General features: G+C 47.4%; 1 protein-coding gene across 2 annotated transcripts in view; it reads right to left on the bottom strand.

Moving 5' to 3' along the window:
• Window positions 1–21523, bottom strand: part of IREB2 (iron responsive element binding protein 2) — a 46993-nt gene extending 25470 nt beyond the window's left edge. The window contains exons 1-7 of one of the 2 annotated variants that reach the window (XM_049614419.1): window positions 21376–21523; window positions 20060–20149; window positions 6895–7060; window positions 5214–5351; window positions 4066–4284; window positions 686–755; window positions 61–244 (exon numbers count right to left, since the gene is read on the bottom strand). In XM_049614419.1, the coding sequence (XP_049470376.1) occupies window positions 61–244; window positions 686–755; window positions 4066–4284; window positions 5214–5351; window positions 6895–7060; window positions 20060–20149; window positions 21376–21394 (886 nt within the window). In that variant the 5' untranslated portion in view covers window positions 21395–21523. The remainder of the gene's footprint in view (window positions 1–60; window positions 245–685; window positions 756–4065; window positions 4285–5213; window positions 5352–6894; window positions 7061–20059; window positions 20150–21375) is intronic. The other variant, XM_049614418.1, reaches the window with a different exon arrangement.
• Window positions 21524–21900: the final 377 nt, after the last annotated feature.

The following is a 21900-nucleotide window of genomic DNA, read 5'->3' as shown; positions in this document are numbered from 1 at the left end:
TACAGTGTTCCTGAATCATCTCCCCCCACCCCCAAATTAAATATATTGTCATCTACTTACCCCACCCCAGAATCCCCAATCCATTCACCATGGTTATATGAGAGTCTGTGCCGACGACGCTGTCCGGGAAGAGGAGGTCTTTTTCTTCGAAAACCAGTCTTGACAAATACTCTAAGTTAACTTGATGAGCCATCCCAGTTCCGGGAGGGATTACAGCCACATTCTTAAAAACTCTTGAACTCCACTATATTATGTTTGCATTTTAAAAAATCCAAGCGTTAGTATATCACCTTGTGCTCACAATCAAAATGCAATATTGACACAAAAAATACTTTACCGACATTCAATATGGTCAAAGTTGATAGCATACACGTAAAAACAAATATGCAAATACTAACCCTAAACATATTCATTTTGCAGATTATCAAATCAAAATTAGGTCAAAGAAAAATGATCTAGTAAGTCCAGATAAATGGTAGTTTTCTGTGTCCTAGGAAACACAGTGAATTACAGTCACTTAGTTTTTATCTTGTTTTATACACTGGGGTTTCCAACAAGATCTTATTTGAAGGAGGAAAAGGGATCCGCTGCTACAAAGCATTTAAGAACTACCAAAGGACATAAAAACCGTACTCATCACTATTTTATAAATTTAAATATAAAAATTTCCTCAAATCATGTGTACCTTGAAAAATTGAAGCCTCTCTCGATTTCTGCCAAATTCTACTTCTTGGTTTTTTAACACTGTTTCAGGTCTAAAAAGAAGAAAAGCCAGCATTACACGTATGTATTACACAGAAGACTCACCTTGTTTCTAAGAATTCATTCTCACGAGCACACACACATCTTAAAAACTCCTCGAACAACAATTTACCAGAGAGACTTCTCAGAATCAGCTACTTTCTCGCAACACCAAAGTTCAGTTTTAAACACCACACCAGAAAGCTATTCCATCCCAGTGTCCCGAACCATACCGACTCACTGTGTGAGCTGGCTCAACGTATCAAAAAGAACAGAGCAACCTTTGCTGGATTCCCCTCAGCAGGAAGAGGGAGGGCAGTGGTGTGGCCTGCACCCAGCACGTGCACTTCCCTTCCCCCGCTGGGCCCCGGTGCCAGCACGGCCGGGCGGCGTGGACTAGTGTGGCACAGTGGTGACCATGGTGCGATGCCACTTCGCGCCTAAGAAACTTTCAGCAAAAACCTTGTATTCAACTCACCCAAATTGGAAAGTTCTATCTTATGTAGAAGTATATGGACTATAAACATATCTTACATAAATCATATTTAAACTAAGAGATAAAAACAATCCACCTCCAAACAGTAAACACTGTGCCACTTTTAGAAAGCTATTTTTATCTAACAGACATTTAAAAAATGATCTCTAAGGGCGCCTGGGTGGCTCAGTCAGTTGAGCGTCCGACTTCGGCTCAGGTCATGATCTCACGGCTCGTGAGTTTGAGCCCCGCGTCGGGCTCTGTGCTGACAGCTCAGAGCCTGGGGCCTGCTTCTGCTTCTGTGTCTCCCTCTCTCTCTGCCCCTAACCTACTCACATTCTGTCTCTGTCTCTCTCAAAAATAAACATTAAAAAAAAAAATTTTTTTTTAAATGATTTCTAGCAGTGTTAAGTTACTTCGCCTGCCAGCTGGCGATTGTTAACTAGAGTATCAATACGACTTAAATTATACACGTTCTCCAGGGTCCAGAAAATTACAGTTGTTTGTCAACTTAAAAAACAAACAAACAGGGGCGCCTGGGTGGCGCAGTCGGTTAAGCGTCCGGCTTCAGCCAGGTCACGATCTCGCGGTCCGTGAGTTCGAGCCCCGCGTCAGGCTCTGGGCTGATGGCTCGGAGCCTGGAGCCTGTTTCCGATTCTGTGTCTCCCTCTCTCTCTGCCCCTCCCCCGTTCATGCTCTGTCTCTCTCTGTCCCAAAAATAAATAAAAAACGTTGAAAAAAACAAACAAACAAACAAACAAACAAACAAAAAGAAACAGGGCTCCTGAGTGGCTCAGTCAGTTGGGTGTCCAACTGCGGCTCAGGTCATGATCTCACGGTTCATGGGTTCGAACCCCACGTCAGGCTCTGTGCTGGCAGCTCGGAGCCCGGAGCCTGCTTCGGATTCTGTGTCTCCCTCTCTCTCTGCCCCTCCCCTGCTCACACTCTGTCTCTCTCAAAAATAAACAAACTTTAAAAAAAATTTTTAATAAAAAAATGAGTAAACATTAAAACCAAAAAAAACAGACGGGCGCCTGGTAGCTCAGTCCGTTCAGCATTCGACTCTTGATCTCGGCTCAGGTCACGGTCTTGCAGTTCATGAGATCGAGCTCTGCGCCGGGCTCTGTGCTGACACTGCGGAGCCTGCTCAGGATTGTCTCTCTCTCTGACTCTCCTCTGCCCACGCTCTCTCAAAATAAACATTTTAAATTAATAAAAATAAACAAAAGTAAGTAAAATAAAACAAAGGTCATGTTGCTGCATGGTCACTCGAAGCCACAGTGCATGTCTATGCGCTTCTTCTCAGGGCTCAGGGAGCACAGCTCAGTTCCCACAGCGAGCAAGGCTCCAGAGCACCCCCCTCGTTAGCTCAGAGCCGGACTTCATGTTAGGCGGCAGTTTCAAGGGCCAAGTGTACACTCTCAGCTCTCTGGCTGGGCCTGTGAGAAACACTCCCTGGGACACCGACGTGCACAGAAGGGCCACTATGTTCATACGGCCAGGGACCACAGTCAGCCCATCCGAATGCTGTGTAATCTGGACTCAAAACTGAGGGGAAATGTTACAACAGATTGGATTTTTAATTAAAAACAGACCATCTCAGCACTTTGCACTGTGCCAATTACAAAAAGGCAGTCCAAAAAAGATCAATGGTGTTTGAATCAGGAAGTCTTCCTTTTCAGGAAACTGATTTCTGTGTAAGAAGAGATGTTAATCTCAAAAGTCAACCTGTATCTCACCATCAGGACAACTAGGTAGCAGGAACAAGAACTGATTACGTAAAACTGTCATAACCTGATGGTAAAGGACCCAGAGATCATCCTGAATTCTTAGCAAGGAAGAGGTCACTACTGACTGGAGGCCTCATTAAATATTGAGCGCCAGCTTGTACAACTACCAAGAATTTGAAAGATCCAATTTAACGTATTAGTGGTGCTTAGGATAAAGTATGTGTGGATATTATTCTTAGCTATTCTAAATCTTAAATGTGTTAAAATTTTTAAAATTTGAAAAAGTATGTCATTTTTTTTAACTAAAAAAAAAAAAAAAAAATTTTTTTTTTCAAGTAGGCTTCAAGCCCCGTGCGGAGCCCAACGCAGAGCTTGAACTCACGACCCTGAGATCAAGACCTGAGCTGAGATCAAGAGTCAGACACTTAACCAACTGAGCTACCCAGGTGCCCCATAAATTAAAAAAATTTTGACAGTCTCTTGACAATGGGGTAAAACAACTCTTAAAAGTAAGAGTTAAACTTTGAAAATTTCATAGCATATAAAAACTGAGGTATAGTTTTTTTAAAAAATTACCTATTAGGAAATTTTATCAACTCCTAAGAACAGAATTCTTTCCTGGGCAGGTCCACTACTTCCCATGGCACCACATAGGCAATTATTTACCTCAGAAGGCTCATTAAGTTTGTAATCTACAACAATCCTAATATTCTTAACACCGAGCTCTTTATGCGATTGGAAAAAGCAAGAGGTCTGAAACTATAAATAGGGAATTCACAGAAGACACATGAACGTATAGTGAGCACACGAATGGTACAAATTCACTAAAATAAGAAATTCAAAGTTTAAGATGAGATCCCATTTTTCTGCCTACATTACTCACAAAAATTAAATGTATTTACAGAAAAACCTTCAGAAAGGTTCTGTTCTTCCTAAGGGGAAGTAGGTACTAGTCTTTAGAGACTACCATTTTAATTAACTTTGCTTCTCTCAGCACAACAGGAAACACACGTATGGAAGTGAGGCTACATAACAGGGACAGAAGGGAAGGAGACTGGTGAGATTTCCTTAACTAAAACATAACCTGGCTCGGATCAGTATGTTTAGAAAATCCCATACTCAGGCACTGGTTGCAAATGAAAAGGACATAGGATGGGTGTGTTCTCAATCTGCGAAGAAAATTTTCCTGAGCTCCGGCCTGGTTCTCCAGAATCACAGGATCCTCGGCAGGCGGTCTGGCCTCTGCAGGGAGCCTTCTTAGGCTGCGCTTTGAGTGGAGAGAGCTTTCCTGCTTTCTGCGGCTCACCACCTCCAGGATTTGGAGCATTCTGTATTGCACTAGCATTCCAAAAGAGGAAACAGAATAAAACCATCGGAAAGTGACACAAATGTAGCTTTTCAAAACGCACAGTTTGCCAATGGTATGTGGAATTAACTAAATGTTGTTCAATGTTAATACAGCATTTAATTCAGGTTTCAAAAGCAAATCTCAGCTTGCAAAAATATAATAATAATAAAGTAAAACAAAAACAAAAAACTCAAATAGGTCATTTAAGTTTACGGAGATGACAGCACAACTCTGCACGCCCAATAAAATCATTTCACACACTTCCGTAATAATCGAGCTTCTAGCAAACACCTAACTAGGTCCTTTTCCCATCTATCAACTCAACAGCAGCGCAGAGCCACAGTGCTAATCTCGAGGGCGAGAGCACTCAGGGGCTGGGACAATCCCGTCTCGCTACCAGGCTCCAGGGGGTGAGAAAGCAAAAGCCAGCACATCGCAACACAATCAGGTCTTCTCTAGTTTGACCCCGGTCACAGGGACCTTTCACACAGAACATATGTATTTCAGGGGAAGGAAAACAGAGTTTTAGCAAGCTCTGTGATTCTAATCACCAATTATCTAAAGACATTCATGGCTCACATCTTTAGATTCTCTCTCGAAGGCCAAGTAGGTTAAAAAACAAAAGAAAATGAAGACGAATTCAGACGGGCACTCCACAAAGCAGGTTCTAGGCTCAAACGTTTCTATCAAAAATGGCAGAATTCTACAAACATGAATATCATTTGACATTCAGACTGAGTTAAAAAAATTCACCAGTATGTACACTTCACCAGCTTTTCCTTTCATACGTGAGTGGATACTACCTCGCGCCCCGTACTCAGGCTTAACTGTCTCTACTCCCCTTCTTCTCACCGCACAGCCCCACCGGGCTGGCTGTCGATTAACGCGCACGGCTGTCCGCACAGGTATCTGCTCTCACCATTTACTGAAGTCGATCTGTAAAGAATGGTCAACTGTGAGATCTGTCGGACGGGCAGGGTGGACTTTCTTAGGGTCGCCTCCAAGAACTTTCACTGCCTCCCTCATAGCAGCAAAGTCCACCATTGCTGGTATTCCACTACAAAGTAAAGAAATGAAAATTATGGCTCACGCTCTTCTTTCATATGCTCAAAGAATACACATCGATTCACTTTTACGTCTGAAAGTATCCCTTTCTGGTTTGCATTCGTGTTAGATCATGTACTTGTTACCCAAAGTTAGACGTACCCTGTTTAATGAGAATTAAACATTACCTGAGAACTTGAGTGCTTGGGGGCCGACACACCAAAAATAACGAGACGTGATTTTTAGAGGCATACGGCAATTTCAAGAACTGTCTATGGAATTCTCTCCCTGTTTTAAATTCTGACACCCTGCTCCCTCCCTTCGCCCTGGCCCCATGCCCTTCCTCTCAGTGCCTGTCTACTACTCCAAAGCTCTCCACGAGACACACGTATCTCCGGCTGACCACACAACAAGCATTCACCGCATGCCTTCAGTGTGCCAGACACAATGACACAGGCTGGTCAGAGACAGCGCCTCCTCTCAGGAATCCGCTCAACAGTAACACAAGGACTAATATGGCAGCAAACAGAGGGTACAAAGCAGTGGCACACGAACCAGACGTGGGTGGGGGTGAAGGAGATGTTCTTAATTATCTAGCTAACTTCTATACCTCCCTTGAAACTCAGTTGAAGGTTAACTCTTCCAATTACTAATCCCTGCACACCCAGATCAGGCAAAGTCTTTCAAGCCGGGATCAAACGTTTTCGCTTGAATTCTAAGTGTGACGGAAACCCACTAGTATATGGGGGCGTGACGCGACCCTAGTTAACATTTTTAATTAAATCACAATATGCTGTGCAAAGACAACTACAGACTCGGAAGTGTGCAAGCAGGGACACAGGCTAGAGACTGTAACAGCTGTAGTCCAGGTGAGAGAGAACGGGGCCAGGACCAGGAGAGTGGTGGAAACGGTACGAGGACACGTCTGAAAGGTAGAGTCCGTGGAACTTGTGGACAGCCTGGATTACACACAGTGGGAAGAGAGGGGTCAAGGTCAACCCCTGGGTCTCTGCCCTACATGCATGGAGGCTATAGGGCATTTCCTGTGACAGAAGAGACCTGGAAAGGGACAGGCGTGGCTGCTGGGCAATCGATCTCTGGATGTGCTAAGTCTGACAAGCCACTCACTAGCTAAAGACAAGCAGGCAGTTCAGCAAAAAGAGTTTTTCGACAGAGTGTGTAAGAAACAAGTGCCTACTTTTTAATGAATTTATTTAGTTTAGAAAGGACAATTCTTTAAATTTATAGACTGATCTTCAGAATTAAAAACTGCAGAGCCAACCATCACGGAGTTTGAATTTTAAGAAGGAAATGTTCAGAAGGCCTGGAAGGCTCAGTCGGTTGAGCGTCCAACTCTTGATTTCAGCTCACGTCCTGATCTCATGGTTCATGGCCTCGAGCCCCACATCAGGCTCTGCACTGTCAGCTCAGAATCTGCTTGGGATTCTCTGTCTCTCTCCCCTCCTCCAACCCCCCTCCTAGCGCATGCTCTCTCTCTCCCTTTAAATAAATAAATACTTTATAAATAAATAAAAAGGAAATGCTCTACCACTCACGTAAAATCTTGAAGAAGAACACGGGCTGGGAAAAAGGGCACTTCAACATTGCGTTGTTTGGTTTTCCAGTCTAAGATGTTCATGACATCCTGTTCTTTCATCAGAAAGCCGTCACAGTTCCGCACAGCAGCTTCCAACAGGACCCGTATTGAGTAAGGCAGGACATCTGATTCAGGAGAGAAGATCACTATTAACAAGGGAACAGTCTTACCTACGTACTGTAAAAATCACAACAGCAAAAAGTTAAAGACGGGGATGCGCTGTTTTCTCAATTAAAAAAAACTGAGTAAACACGGAGGAAAACACTGTTCACGTTAATACCAGGCTTTCTATAAATTCAACTTTCCTATATGTAAGCCAAGGCTCTGAAGAAACTCTTCATACAAGAGTTGCACTGATTTGGGTACACGAGCCAGACAAGTATCTAATATTCAGGGAAGACCAAGAAAAACTGAAAAGCACAGAAAATGAGAATTAAATACAATAATTAAAACATCCCTAAACGGTGTAAAAGTCTTTTAACAAATTTTTAAAAATTCCCATTGAGGGGCACCAGGGTGGCTCAGTGGGTTAAGTATCTGACTCATCTTTTTTTTTTTTTTTTAATTTTTTTTTTAACGTTTTATTTATTTTTGAGACAGAGAGAGACAGAGCATGAACGGGGGAGGGGCAGAGAGAGAGGGAGACCCAGAATCGGAAGCAGGCTCCAGGCTCTGAGCCATCAGCCCAGAGCCCGACGCGGGGCTCGAACTCACGGACCGCGAGATCGTGACCTGAGCCGAAGTCGGACGCTTAACCGACTGAGCCACCCAGGGGCCCCTCTGACTCTTATCTTGACTCAGGTTGTGATCTCACAGTTCTTGAGCCCCAGGGCAGGCTCTGTGCTGACAGTGTGGAACCTGCTTGAGATCCTCTCTCTCGCTCTCAAAATAAATAAACATTTAAAAAAATAATGTAGAAAGTACTTTTGTTACTATGGTTAGAAACCAAAATTTTCAAGAGTAATGATACAGAAGTATAAAATCAGAGTAGCTAAGTTAAAAAAAAAAACAAAACACCTTACATTTCAATCGGAACTCATCTTTTTCTCTTTCTAGAAAAATATGTATTTCCTAGCTCTGCTCAGTGCAAATGCCCCCAACGACGATGATCCAATAGTAATGCACCCCCAACCATTCAGCCTGCTGTACACTAAATGCTATTTTCCCAATTGGAAGAAGACACCCGAGTTCCTTGGAGAAACGGTCAGTCCCGCGTTTGGGAAAGGGCACGGACAACGCGGGCCCAGGACGTCCTGTGTCAGAACCAAAGGAAGCAAAGGAAACTGATGAGTCAGTTTGATAATCAAAATGAACAACGACAGAAACTGCATCAAATACAAAAACAGCCCTTAGTTCATAATGACTCTTCAGCCGTGCAAGCTGCTAGAGAAGTCATTACCCTGAAAACTCACAAAAGGGAGAAAATCACTCATTAAGCTCGTCCTTCCTGATTTCAAGTCACCAAATAGTTCACGAAGACCAAGTCCCTCCACGCAGAAGTAAAGCTAATAAAAACAGAAGGGGAGTGACAGAATTCGACAACGCCCAACGAGCAATCTGGACAAGGCTCCGGTGCTCGGGGATACGGGAGCGGAACTCACAAGGGACCGAGCAAGTGCATGTCAACTCTGACCGCTTAGCATCACCGAACGCAGGACGTTAGAGAGAGACATCCCCTGCCTCCTGAGGAGAAAACACACGCCCCAAGTGACAAGGGTTCTCGCGAAAATGCACACGTACACAGGCCTGGTCCAATCGGCCAGCCCTCACTTCCAGCCAACGGGAGACACAGCGGTGGCGCCACAGCAAAGCGAAAGCACGAAGAAGCCATCAGCCAAATCCAGAACGCAGTACCTTCTACGGAGGAACAAACGTGGTTTCTTCCACATAAAGATGGCGTGGAAAAAGGAAAGAGGAAAATTACAGACCAAAGGACATTTAAGAGATGGAATAACCAAATGCTGGGTGTGGCTCCGATTTGGACACCGTGTGACCAAATCAACTGTACAAGTTTATTTTTGAGATAATCAGGAAAACCTGAATACGGACCAGGTTTTACGTCCTATTAAGAAATTTCTGTTAATTTTGTTAGGTATAATGAAGGCGCTGAGTGTTATTTAAAAAAAAATGTAATGTTTATTTTTGAGAGAGAGAGTGTGAGCAGGGGAGGGGCAGAGAGAGAGAGGGAGACACAGAATCGGAAGCAGGCTCCAGGCTCTGAGCCTGACACGGGGCTCAAACTCATGAATCATGAGATCATGACCTGAGCTGACGTCAGACGTTTAACCAACTGAGTCACCCAGGAACCCTACTGAGGGTATTACCTTTTAAGGTCCTTTTCAAAGGTCAGAGATATAGGTTACACAAATGGTGAAATTATTTTTTTTTAATTTTTTTTTTTTTTTAACATTTATTTATTTTTGAGACAGAGAGAGACAGAGCATGAACAGGGGAGGGGCAGAGAGAGAGGGAGACACAGAATCTGAAACAGGCTCCAGGCTCTAAGCTGTCAGCACAGAGCCCGACGCAGGGCTCGAACTCACGGACCGCGAGATCATGACCTGAGCCGAAGTCGGCCGCTTAACCGACTAAGCCACCCAGGCGCCCCAAATGGTGAAATATTTTAAACAGAAGATCGGCAAAATGTTAATAGGGAGCTGACAAATACATACTGGGTTACTGTTTTCTCCCTAGTTTTAGGATTGAGATTTTAACTCCACAAGTTAGAGATAATGAAGTTGTAAGGGAAGAGACAAGGGCCACACAGCCAGAAACACAAGACTGAGAGCCTGTATCCGCTCTTACTATAGGTCTGACCTGAGGACAGGGACTTGAGCGGATTCGTGTTCTGCCTGACAATGGAACACCAGACACCTAACAGAGATGTGGGCATCAGGCTCACGTGCAGCCCTCAACCCTACAACAAAGAGTAGTTCTGGAGAAATGTTAGTTCTCATCCTACCTCAGTCAGAAACAGAACAAAGTCCCCCAAATCAAGAGGAACTGCAGGGGAGAAAATTTTCTATTAGAACATTTGGAAATAATGAGAAGGGAAACATCACAAAAGCCAATACACAAGATCAGTCTTGGATACAGCTAATTATTCCGGAAAAACAGTATCAGGAATATTTTTTTGTTTGAAGATCTTCATAGAAAGCATTTAATCACATTTGTAATAACATATGACAAACTCCAGCAAGTATCTCCATTTCCTTTGAAACCCATTGAGATAATAATAAAGAGATAAAATTATGAACAGGAACAAAGAGAGAAGCAGAACCGAACAAATTTATGAAGACAGCGCGGGCACGATGGACAGATCCAGAGGAGGGGCAAGGTGAGCACTGGGCCGCAGGCAGCCCGGGCCTTCCCAGGGGCAGCGTGAGGGGCTCAGAGGCAATGGGACAGAGCCTTCCGAGCTCCCAGTGAAGATGGTCTCCGACCTAGAGCTCTCTGCGCAGGCCAGCCCTCAATCAAGTGTGCAGGCGGCAGACGCCATCCTCCCCAGGGGAACGCAAAAGCACACAGTCCGGGACATGGGTCTGTAGCACAGGCAAGAATGGGGACCCTTCCGGGCCAGGCTGTGGCCGTGCAAGTCACTTGACTTGCGGTCAGTGTCCCGTGGGGCAAAGAGCAAGGCCAGGCGGGACGCTGCCAAGAGGAGGGGAAAACTGGGGAGCCTGGGTGGTTCAGTCGGTGAAGTGTCCGACTTCAGCTCAGACCGTGATCTCACAGTTTGTGGGCTTGAGCCCCACATCAGGCTCTGTGCCTGTTTCAGATTCTGTGTCTCTCTGTCTCTCTGCCCCTACCCTGCTCATGCTTTCTCTCTCAAAAATAAAAAAAAAAAAAAATAATAAAAAAATTTAAAAAACAAGAGAGAGAGAAGGGGAAAAATTAACTGCCAGACCACCTAAGGGTAGGGTAGAGGGTAGAGTTCTTCTGGAAGTTGTGGAGGGGAATTATTGACAAAGACTCCGAAAACTCAGTGAACAAAAAAAGACCATCATCACTTCCAGGAAAAAATACAAAGTCGCAAGAGACGAGACGCAGTCATCACCTGCTACGTGGCCTGGCCGGAACACTTACAGCTGTGATAACCTAAGTGTGGACTACAGACTTGGCCAAAAACTGTAACTGTAATAACTAAGAAGTACATGGGATATATGGAAAAGAAAAGTGCCGACTTCTTATTTTCCACAACAGAAAGTTAGTGAAGTCTAAAGTTGGAAAATCAAAAAACAGGGGCACCTGGTGGCTCAGTTGGTAGAGTGACTCTTGATCGCACGCTTGTGAGTTTGAGCCCCACGTCGAGTGTAGAAATTACTTAAAAAAAAAAAAAAAAAAAAAAAAAAAAAACTTTAGAAGAAAAAAGAAAAAGAAAATAGCTATACAAGCAAGGCGATTTAGTAACGCGGAGGAGATCATGGTAAGAAATAACCATGGGAACGAAAGATCTCTGCAGAGCAGAAATGGAGGGCGGCGCAAGGGGCTACTGTTTAGTCATAATCTTAGTGACCTCCAGGTTTTTAATTCTATCGTTTGAACGTTAACATTAAATTTAAAAGCAGCTGTCAAATAAGAGTGCTTTAAAAACAAAAGGAGTCACAAACGTCAACTGGACAACTGTCACTAACAAGCACTAACTTGCACATTTGCCTGAATCTGTAGTTAAGTACCAGCGGCCGACTGTGAGAAAGACAGACGCGTCCCACCCGTCCCTCCGACAGAAACAACTGCTCATTTCTCTCCGGCCTCACTTCCGGCTGGTCCCCAAGACAGTACTAGGATCCCCCCCCCTCCCCCCCCGCCGGCATCCACTGTCGCGCCACCTTCCACACCGGAGACCGGCTGTCGTGTGAGCCGCAGAGCGTGGCGGAGGCCACAGCACGGACTTCAAAGGCCACCTACGAAAGTTCTCCAGCCTCGGCCTTGCTCTCCCGGACTCACTCCGGGGGAAGCCAAAGCCCGTTCGGAGGGCAATCCCGCGGCAGCGAGGAGGGGCCCGTGACGGGTAAAACCGGGGCCCGGGGCCCGGGGCCAGCGTGCGAGTGGGGCTGCACTGCCCCGGGGGCAAACCCTCCGGCCCCAACCATTCAACCGAGCCACCCTCAGGTCCTGACCCACAGGAGCCAGGAGAGGTTAACGCGTGTTTACACACGTCGTCCTTTAGGCACAACGCTTTCAGGCTGTTAGGCAGTAAAAAGTCCTACAATTCTCTTCCCCAACTACTCTAACAGTGACACATGCAGCTATTTATTCAGGACCCACTCAGGAGAGGTTGAGGCGCTCTGCCTACGTCATCTCGTTCAATCCTCAGAGCAAGCCTCTAGGTAGACAGCCCAGAGCCAGAGCCACGGCCACAGGGGGCAGCCTAGCTGGTGTGGAAAGCCGGGTGCAGACGCTCTAGTTAGCCCCACACCCCCCTCTGAAACAGGTGCAAAGCTCAGGAAGGCCCCCAGGGTCTCCTTCCCTTTCTCCCTACCCCCTCCACGCGCACACTCCTGCTCCCACCAAACCATCTTTAATTCAAGTCCGCGCACCTCAGGGCCTTTCTGATCCCCACTCACCCGGGCGGTTCTCCAACACCGGGGAACTTCACCTTCTCTGCCCCCCGCGCCGCCCACCCACGGACCCCCTCACCTTCGCACTTCAGGCCCTACTCGCTTCCCAGACCCCCACTCACTCGCCCCTTCGTTCTTTCATCCTAGCGGCCACCAAAACACCAACGTGTCCTTCGGGCAGCGAACCCCACACCACTTCCTAAGAACTCTTCTTTCTGTTTCAAACATAACATCACCGTTGGGGCGCCTGGGTGGTTCGTCCAGTCGGTTGAGCGTCCTACGCTTGATCTCGGCTCAGGTCACGATCTCAGAGTTTGTGAGTTCGAGCCCCGTATCGGGCTCTGCGCTGACAGCGCAGGCTGTTTGGGATTCTTTCTCCCTCTCGGCCCCTCCCCTGCTCACACTCTCTCAAAATAAACTTAAAAAAAATAACGTTACTGAGGCATATTTTGCCCATCGTGAAAATCACCCTCTCCAAGCACAAAATTCAATCCTAGATTTACTGAGTTGTACAATCAGCACCCGTTCTAGAACACTTCATCACTCCATCGGCCCCTCCCACCCATTGGCAGTCCCTGTCCTCTCCTCTCCCACCTCAGGAAACCACACAGCCACTTCTGTCTCTAGCTCTGTTGTCTCTGGCTCATCTCATACTGACAGAATCATACAATCGGGTCTCTCAGGGTGTCCGGCTTCCTTCACTGAGCGTGCTCCCGAGCGCGTCCACGCAGTAGCACGTATCTGGAGACAATTTCTTTTAACTGCTGAAGAGCATTCAAGGTGTACATGCCGAATGTTGTCCATCCGTTCACGCACTGAAGGACAGTTACACTGTTTGCAATTTTTAGCCATCATGAATAACGCCACTCGGATCATTTGCAGATCTTTGTGTGGATAACTGTTTTTATTTCTCTTGAGAAGATTCCTAAGAATAGAATCGCTCGGTCATATGGTAAATGTATGTTTAACATTTTAAGAAACTGCCAAGCGGTTTTCCAAAGGGGCTGCACCGCTGTACGTTCCAGCAATGTACGGAGGTCCCCAATCTATTTTTTACGGAATACCCATTCCAGGGGGTGTGAAACAGCTCGATGTGGTTTTAATGGCGGTGACACGTGAAGGAGGGAGAGAAAAAGAAACCCACAGTAACGGGATAAACTGGGAGCAGCGTGAATATGCGCTGCAGCCTCGGCTGGGTCCTCCCCGTTCACCCAGAGGTTCTGCCGGGTCTCTCATGCCCGTCTCCCCGATCTCCCCAATAATCCGCACGTCGTCCACTCTCCTTACATCTACTCTCCGCTTTCCTCGTCCAAGACCCAGCCCCACACCCCACCGCAACCCGTCCCGCTACACCCACGCGCACGGCCACCTCGGGGTTACTCCTCCCTCCCGAGAGGGAGAAAGAGAGAATCCCAAGAAGACGGCTGCGCAGCTCCCGCTAAGTGCCAACCTCCCTGGAGGAGCTCCGCCTCCCGTCCCTGTGGGCACACCTCAGCACCCCGAGTCATCCGTCACCCTGTCTCCTTTGCCTGCGATCTGGCCCTTTCTTTCGGGTTCTTCCAATGAACAGCCTCTAGCTCCAGGTCACACACACACGGCCTCCAAGTACTTCCTTCTTCAAACTCTCAGTGAAGCTTTCTGAGAGTCACTTAGATTCCCAACGTGCACTTCTCTAGACTTCCACACTGTTCAGCCCAGGCCAATCCGATTCCTATCCTCAAACGCCGATAAAACAGCCCCTCTCAGAAACGCTCAACAGGGCTACTCATCCCTCCCTCCTGAAACTCTCCCCGACTAGTTCCCACAACGCCATTCCGCTCGTCTCCGTGTCTCCCGCCTCACATTTCGGCAGGACTCCCGAGCACACGCAGTAATGGTTCCAGACTATTCTTTAAACAACGGTGAAACCGTGAATAGCCCTGGAAGACAGACAGCGCCTCCTTCTGGAGCAAAGGGCAGGCACGCCTACTCTCCATTACAACAGACCTGGGTTCCCTAAGTCCGAGCTCCCTTTCTGAAACACGACCATTCCGTGCACGCGCCATCACCTGGCCCTCTTCAGAGTCACCTGTAGGAACAGTGGCCTGCGTGCTGGTACTACGGATCCCGCTTTGCTGTGGGTAACGAGCCACCTGTTGTCTCTGAGAGTCTCGTGTCTTCCGTCAGCATCTATGAAAGTACGTCAGGCTAAATTTTAGATCCTTTCCAGTCCTTAACACCTTCTGGCAGGACTGTCTGAGTTTCCTGGCCAGACTCTACTCCTCTGCCTGATATATATACATAATATATATATATATATGTATGTATGTATGCAAAGCAAGCTCTGGGTACCAACATGGAGCTCAAACTCACAACCCTGAGAACAAGAGTCACATGCCTGGGGGGCCTGGGGGGCTCAGTCGGGTAAGCGTCCAACTCGCGATCTCGGCTCAGGTTGTGATCTCGTGATTCACGGGATCGAGACCCGCGTCAGGCTCTGCGCTGACAGAGGGATTCTCTCTCTCTCTGAATAAGCAAATAAACTTTAAAAGAGTCACACGCTCTATTCGCTGAGCCAGCCAGGCCCCAGTACCTCAGACTGCAGTCCAGACTGAGAAAGAGGGCTAAGGGGGTGGAGAACCCACTGGAGTAGCTAGGGGCTGGACCTAAAAACCCTGGTCAAGGCCAGAGGCCTGGACCAGTTCTACGAAGTCTTGTAACCCCCTCAGATCTGGCAACAGGATTAACTCCTATCTGTGTCTGATTAGAGTCAAGGTATCGTTTCTGTCTCTAACTAGTACTAGGCTGGACAGATTTCCAATAAAGAACTGTGACCTTTAAAACACACGCACACACTACTGCCATGAATGAAATTTAAGAAGGCAGAGAGAAGATTCCTGCTTCTTCGAGACTATTTTCGCCACTAACTGACAAGGTGGAGAAAATAAGAAAAGCAGCACCTATTATGGAGGAAAACGCACACACGCGCACTGTCCTCAGGCACCCCTGGCAGGCACACAACCTGGCACCAGCTGCTAACCTAACAGACACGCTCTGTGACACTGTGCAAACCGCCACCCGTGGTGCGGACAGCCCTGTGTCCCAGGACCTCCCTGGCTGCTGCACGCAAGCGAGAGCCAGGGCCGGACAGGTCAGTGACCCACAGCCTGAGGAGAAAAAAATACCCTAGGACAATGATGTCCCTGTCCCAGGGATTTGCAATCAGGACACAGAGTGACCAGAAAGGTGTTAAGAGCTAAGCTAGAGACTGAGGCTGCCATTTGGGGCCACATCTCAAGTTAGCGGGCAAAGGACGCTGGGTTGCAATGAAGCAGAAGGGGCAGAAGATTGGAGATAAATAAAGAACTTCCTCAATTCTGGCCCGTGTGCATTTTCTTCAGATACAGCCACCTTTCACCAGCCAGGGAGCTCTGCGCTATTACGATAAATCTTTCTTCACTTGAGGTAGCAGGGGTCTGTTCTGTGCCACCTAAAAGGCCAAATCTAGAACACAAAACGTCAACAAAAGCAAAGTTAAAATCAACAGGCCCTCGGACAAAATGTGGAGGGGGAGTGAATATGCAGCTGGACCCTGAACAATAGAGTCACGTTAGGTAAAAGTAACCCTCAGAAAGTTCCGCACCGTGTGTAAACTTTACAAGCAAACTATTTTGCCGCTAACCCAACTCACAGCCCTTTCCAGAGTCCAGTGCAGAGACAAGATCAGAAAACACGGACTTGTGCCCCTTCTAGCAAGAGAACTACTCCAGCAACAGACCTGTGACAAGCCAGCCAAGCTAGGTTAAAACTATAGGCGGAAGAAGTCAGCCACAGGTACAGTCTTAACTGGCTGGTAAAACAATCATCATGTAACGACCAGCCGCGGCTACACTGGGCATCACATAAAATGAGTAGGTGGGCTACAGAGACAGACGACTAGAGGGTACACATTCAAAAAGAAACACAGATAAAAAGACTGGCAGCCTTCGAGTGACATTCAAAAAGAAACACAGATAAAAAGACTGGCAGCCTTCGAGTGACTGACGGCTTTCTTCCTTCGTCTTTGGATGTGTGGAAACCACATCTTTCCTTGAGTTTTTGTTCCTTAAGTCAAGGGTAAAGCCTGGAACACGCAGTACACAGTGAAAAAGAAAAATGCTGATGAAGGTGAAGGGAATGGCACGCTTTCAAACCAATGAAGCTAATGACAAGCTTGCATCAAAATTTAAATATCACACACACACACACAGCAGCTTTATTTCTAAATAGGGAAGAGCTGGTGAGAAGCTCACCAAACTATTATGCATTCACACAGGCAGTACGGTGCAGCCGCCGGAGGCTGCTGAAGAGTATAGGTATCCTTGCTACCTGAACTCACGCTCCCAGACTCAGAAACCAGAGGATCAGATAGCAAGGGATACTCGTATTCCAAGGCATGGAAAGATGCTCGTGATACAGCAAGTAAACAAACAAAAAAAGGCTACGAAACCACACACACCGTGTTTCTCTTAAAAGTAGCACATTTATATGTATCTGTACCCGGACGTTAAAATGACAGTTTCTGCACTGCCTGAAGTGTTGTCTTCTTGCGTTTCTCATACCCAATCTAGTTTCTTATAAACAATAAAAACTCTCCTAAAAAATAGGCTTTTTCAGAGGCTAGGTTGGGATGTGGAAAAGTAAGCCTCGGCTCTACTACAGGACAGTAGTGAAGCAGTCAGGAAGGGAAAGAGGGTGAATGAGCTGGCCTGAAATAAAGAAGGGGCCCGGGGCTCTACTCCAGCCAAACACCCCGTGCTCAGCGACGGCCGCTCTGAAACGCTCACCACCGCCAGGCCAGTCTTTGCACTGTCCTCCCCCTTCCTCAACACTTCCCCTTCCGTTTATTCTATTAACGGCTGACCGTTCTCACTCCCTATGTGCTGACTGTCCCGCATGACCCGTCTGTTCAGTATTAATTCAAGTCCTAGTTTCTTCAGAAAGCAGTCTGACTGTCCCAGGGAATAGTGATTTCTCCCCTCCTTGAAAACATCCAGAGATCTATGTGACAGAGTTACTCAAAATCTCGAAGGCTGTAGTCTGTGCATCGGAGCGCCTGACAGGCAGCTCCCAGTCACTAAAAAGGCGATTTGCCAAGGAACTTATAGAAGATCGAAGTGAAATCAATGTGCAGGATGTGTCCACTTCCATAAAGACACCATGAGTATAAACCTGGGAAGCAAAAAGATCAAACGGCAATAAAACAAAAAAAACCCCACAGAAGTGAAGTCATTTATGTTGTGCTCTATGGAAAGACAGACCGAGTAAGGAAGAAACCAGGCTGGCTCACTCCCCAACCACTTCAACCCTTTCTCCCTTGCCGCATCTACTGTAAAAGCTGGAAAGCCACCTGTTCTGACCTTCAGCCTCCCCGAAGTGGACAGCGGCCACCGACCTGGCCAAGGAGATACAGGCAAAAGCAGAGGGCTTTTCTCCCTCTGCTGCCCTTCAAGCTGCCGAGGACATGGACAATGTCTGGAGGTGCAGTGGCTCTTTGTGACCAAAACAACGAAGGCAAAACAGAAAAAAAAAGAAGCCTGGATCCTTGCTGGCACTGGTGCTGTAAGGTCCCCGTCTGCCCAAATCTAGAGTTCCTGTCACACGGGAGAAACCACCTGTTTGCTGAAGTCACTGTACAGCAGGTTCTCAGCTCGACGCAGGCATTCCTGACACAGCATGCAGGGAGCTCAGGAGAGGGGCTCGCAAGAGTTAAGTCATTACAGCTGTCATTCTCCACCTGGCAGGCATCAGAATGAGGGACAGGAGCAGAGAAGACCGTGGTCCCAAACCCCGGTGACTACAAAGCGGGGTCCCCTAAGCACATCTCTGGAAGGCCATCCAACATGGTCCCTCCAGAAGTGCAACAAAGCCTCTTTGTTCTGATGATAAACAAGCAAAACAACCCTCCACTGAAGCGACTCCTCTCTTCCCAAGTCACTTCTTTCCGATTTTATTCTCCCAAGTGAGGACTAGAAGAAGGTACTAATTATTAATAAACCTTTCCTAATAACCCAAGTGAGGACTAGAAGAAGGTACTAATTATTAATAAACCTTTCCTAATAACCACTCCATGAATAAAACAGAGCTTTAATCCCATGGAAATAAAAACCAAATTTCTGTTTTGAAGGCATTTGTATTTACAGGTGTTTTATTATTTTTTTCATGGTTATAAACACCTCGGTGTTCTGGAACTCAGTTATCCGGATGGCCACGAAAACTTATTTTCCAGAGAAAATTTAGCTTTTGTGTTATTAACCATTCTCTTTCAAAACATTTTAGTTATTTTTGATAGTTTCCTACTGATTGTCTGCATTTTGGAAATACAGGCCGTTTTCAAATGGGCACATTTCCACAAATTATCCACAGAAAGAATTCATACTTAATTTTTAAAATATCCGCACATATGTTCTTTCAATCATTAAGCTATAAAATATGGGTTAAGAAACTTCTAGGCCAGAATCACTAGATATTTGAAAGTAAAGGGAAACAGAAGATCTTTCTTATACATAAGCACTTTAGCTGTTCCCTGTTCAAGATTTAAAAATTCACCATCACTGAAAGAATAAAAGAAATGTGAATTAAAGACATACGACACTAAGAAAACCACCAGCCTCTCCTAATACAAACCACCGCACCCAAAGATGTAAGGTAAAGGGTACTGCTCCCATTTTGGAGAACCTTTTATTTTTAAAAGGCAACCTGGTTTTAAGACAGGTTTCTTCTCCAAAAATTGAAATATTCTCATGATGGACACGAAAAACTGCCAGTGGCAGTCTACAATATTTAGACACATCAAAATCTACAGGAAAATCACAAAAGCAATCTTCTTAAAGACTATAAGAAGAAAAGATTAAAAGAAAAGCTCCCTCCAAAATGCACTGCAATAGATTTCGCATTTATCTTTTCAGTAGTTTTCACTGAAAAATCCAAACAAACAAAAACCACTCTTCCAAACAGGTCTTCTCTTCATTGGCTGGTTCAGTTTTCAATTGTCCATAGAGTCAAGACTTCCATCAGATACCCTAGGGTTGAGGCAAATTCAGTCTTCTGAGCTCTCAGTGAAGGGTCTGACCGTGGTCAGGCACCTGCAAAGGTCTGGCAACGGTGCTGGTGCACAGGCCAGGGCAAGCCATGCCCTGGAGAACAACTCACATCAGCGGGCCCTGTTGACGGTTCCGATTCAAGTACAGCAGGTAAAGAATGGTGGGCACTGTTCACGTGAAAAACTAAAGCATGGGTATGATAGGTATAGAATATCATCAGTCAGGTTTTGTGTTTTTTTTTTTTAATAGTTTCTCTGCGGAAAAAAAACCCACTGCTAAATGAACTTACATTTTTAAATGAGAAGTTAAGGTATGGACTTATACCCTCCCTCAAACAAAAGTCCCAACAGGAGATTTTAAAATGTTACAGGTATGTGTAGGCTTACCTGTTACAACATGGTGGGAGTAAATTTAAAATTTCTTCAGCTGAGCTTAACAAATGCAGTTTTATTATTGGAAACTAAATCCCTCCCCCCCACCCCGAAAATTTAAGCAACATTACCATACTTGGTGCCTCCAAGTCTAGGTACATTGAAGAACTTCTTACGTGAGCTGTCATTTAATGTTTCGATCAGGTACTCAAAGGCGTATCCTGAAAAAAAATTATAGTTTCATGAAACACAGCTACTAAGTACCTTAATGCAAAGTGAAAACAAACAGAAAACAGCTTTGTCCGTTAAAATCTTCTGCAATGGTGGAAACGTTCCATATTTGCAGTGTCCAATAAGGGAGCCAATCAGCCACATGTGGCTACCTGAAATGCAGCCAAAGCCATGGAGGAAATGAATTTTAAAACTTAATTTTAATTAATTTCAACCTAAATAATCACGCACGGCTAGGGTCCACTGTATTGGACAACAAAGTTCAAAGCATGATTCTTGTCACATAAAAACAGGTGAAGTAACGAACTCCCGAAAGGTGGCAACAAAGAATATCCAGAGAGGAGAAATAAGAATGATTTAAATGATGTACAGGCGTTTGTTTGGGGGAGGCCCTGTCCTGAAAAATGCTAAGTACAGATAGAACACTCTGAGAACGCCACAATGACAAGGGTTGGGGTTTTTTGGTTGTTTTTTTTTTTTTTTTTTTTCAAATAATCGAAAGAGATTTTTACAGAGTGTTGGGCAACATGGATAAAATCAAAACCACACGAAAACAAGAAACTTGTCCGGTAAGACCCTGCCAGGTCTGCAGACCCAAAGTACAAACGAACAACAGAATTTCCCCCTAAAGGAGAGTGAAGCGAACCAAGAAGTCAGAGACCCGGGGGTCTCCGCGGAGCGTTCCCAGCTCGCACCGTTCCCGGGAGCAGAGCCTGCGGATCTTTTGTGCAGACTCATCGCGGTGGGTGGGCAGGACCCTCGGCGTTAGCACCCCGGCCCACTGTGGGAGCGGGAGCGCGTCCTCCCCCGTGGAGGACGAAGACGGGGGGAGGGGGGTGGGAACCCGCGCCGCAGTGGGTGCTCCGGGACCGGCCGACCGGAGCCCGGCCTTGACCGCTTCCCCCTCCCCCCACCACCACTCCGGGCCGGAGCCCGCGGCACAGGGAGGGGCTCAGCCGAGCGGCGGGGGTCCACCCGCTGAGGCGCGAGCCCCCGGCAGGGAGACCCCGCCCCCACCCCGGCTCCGCGGACGGGGGCGGCCGGAAGGCAGGCGGCCCCTCCCGACCCCGGAGCCGCCGAGCAGCGGCCTCGGGCAAGCGGCGGGCCCCGCGCAGGCCGGCCGGCCGGGGCGAAGGCAGCGGGCCCGGGGCGCGCGGCCCGCCGGCCAGGCCCGGGCGAGCGGAGCGGGGAAGCGCGGCCGCGGGCGGAAACTGACCTGCAGCTGGGGCGTCCATCGCCGGAGACCATAGTATCCCTGCGGGGAGGGGGCCCGCGGGGGAAGGCGGGGGAGGCCGGGCGGGGAGAGGGAGGAAGGCGGGCGGGCCGGTGGGGGAGCAGGAAAGGGGCAGTCTCGCGCAAACACCGCGAGAGCCGCAGCGCCGGGCCGGCCAGCGCTCGCGGGATTTGCCGCCCAACTGTCGCGAGATCTTCGGACGAGGAAACAAAGAAAGACAAGGGGGCGGGGCTCCCGGAAGGCGGTTCTCCTGGCCCGGGAGCTGGAGTTACGGGCTTGTGGCCGCCTCGGGTGTCCTACTGGGCTTGTGGGGTCGAGCGGCATGCGGGTTCCCGTGGGGGAATCCCGGGAAACCCCGGGACACCAGGCGCAGGAAAGCCGCCTTGCCCTGCACACTGGCCTGGCTTCACCTGGGCGCTCAGGTGGAGCCCGCGCGCCTTCCAGGAGCCCCGGCCCGGCCGACTGCGGAGCGAGGTCTCTCCCTGCGTCCCTCCGCCTCCGCTCCTC

This window comes from Panthera uncia, assembly GCF_023721935.1.
Source record: "Panthera uncia isolate 11264 chromosome B3 unlocalized genomic scaffold, Puncia_PCG_1.0 HiC_scaffold_2, whole genome shotgun sequence".
NCBI classification, from domain to species: Eukaryota; Metazoa; Chordata; class Mammalia; order Carnivora; family Felidae; genus Panthera; species Panthera uncia.
This window is presented reverse-complemented; position numbering and strand designations above follow the sequence as displayed.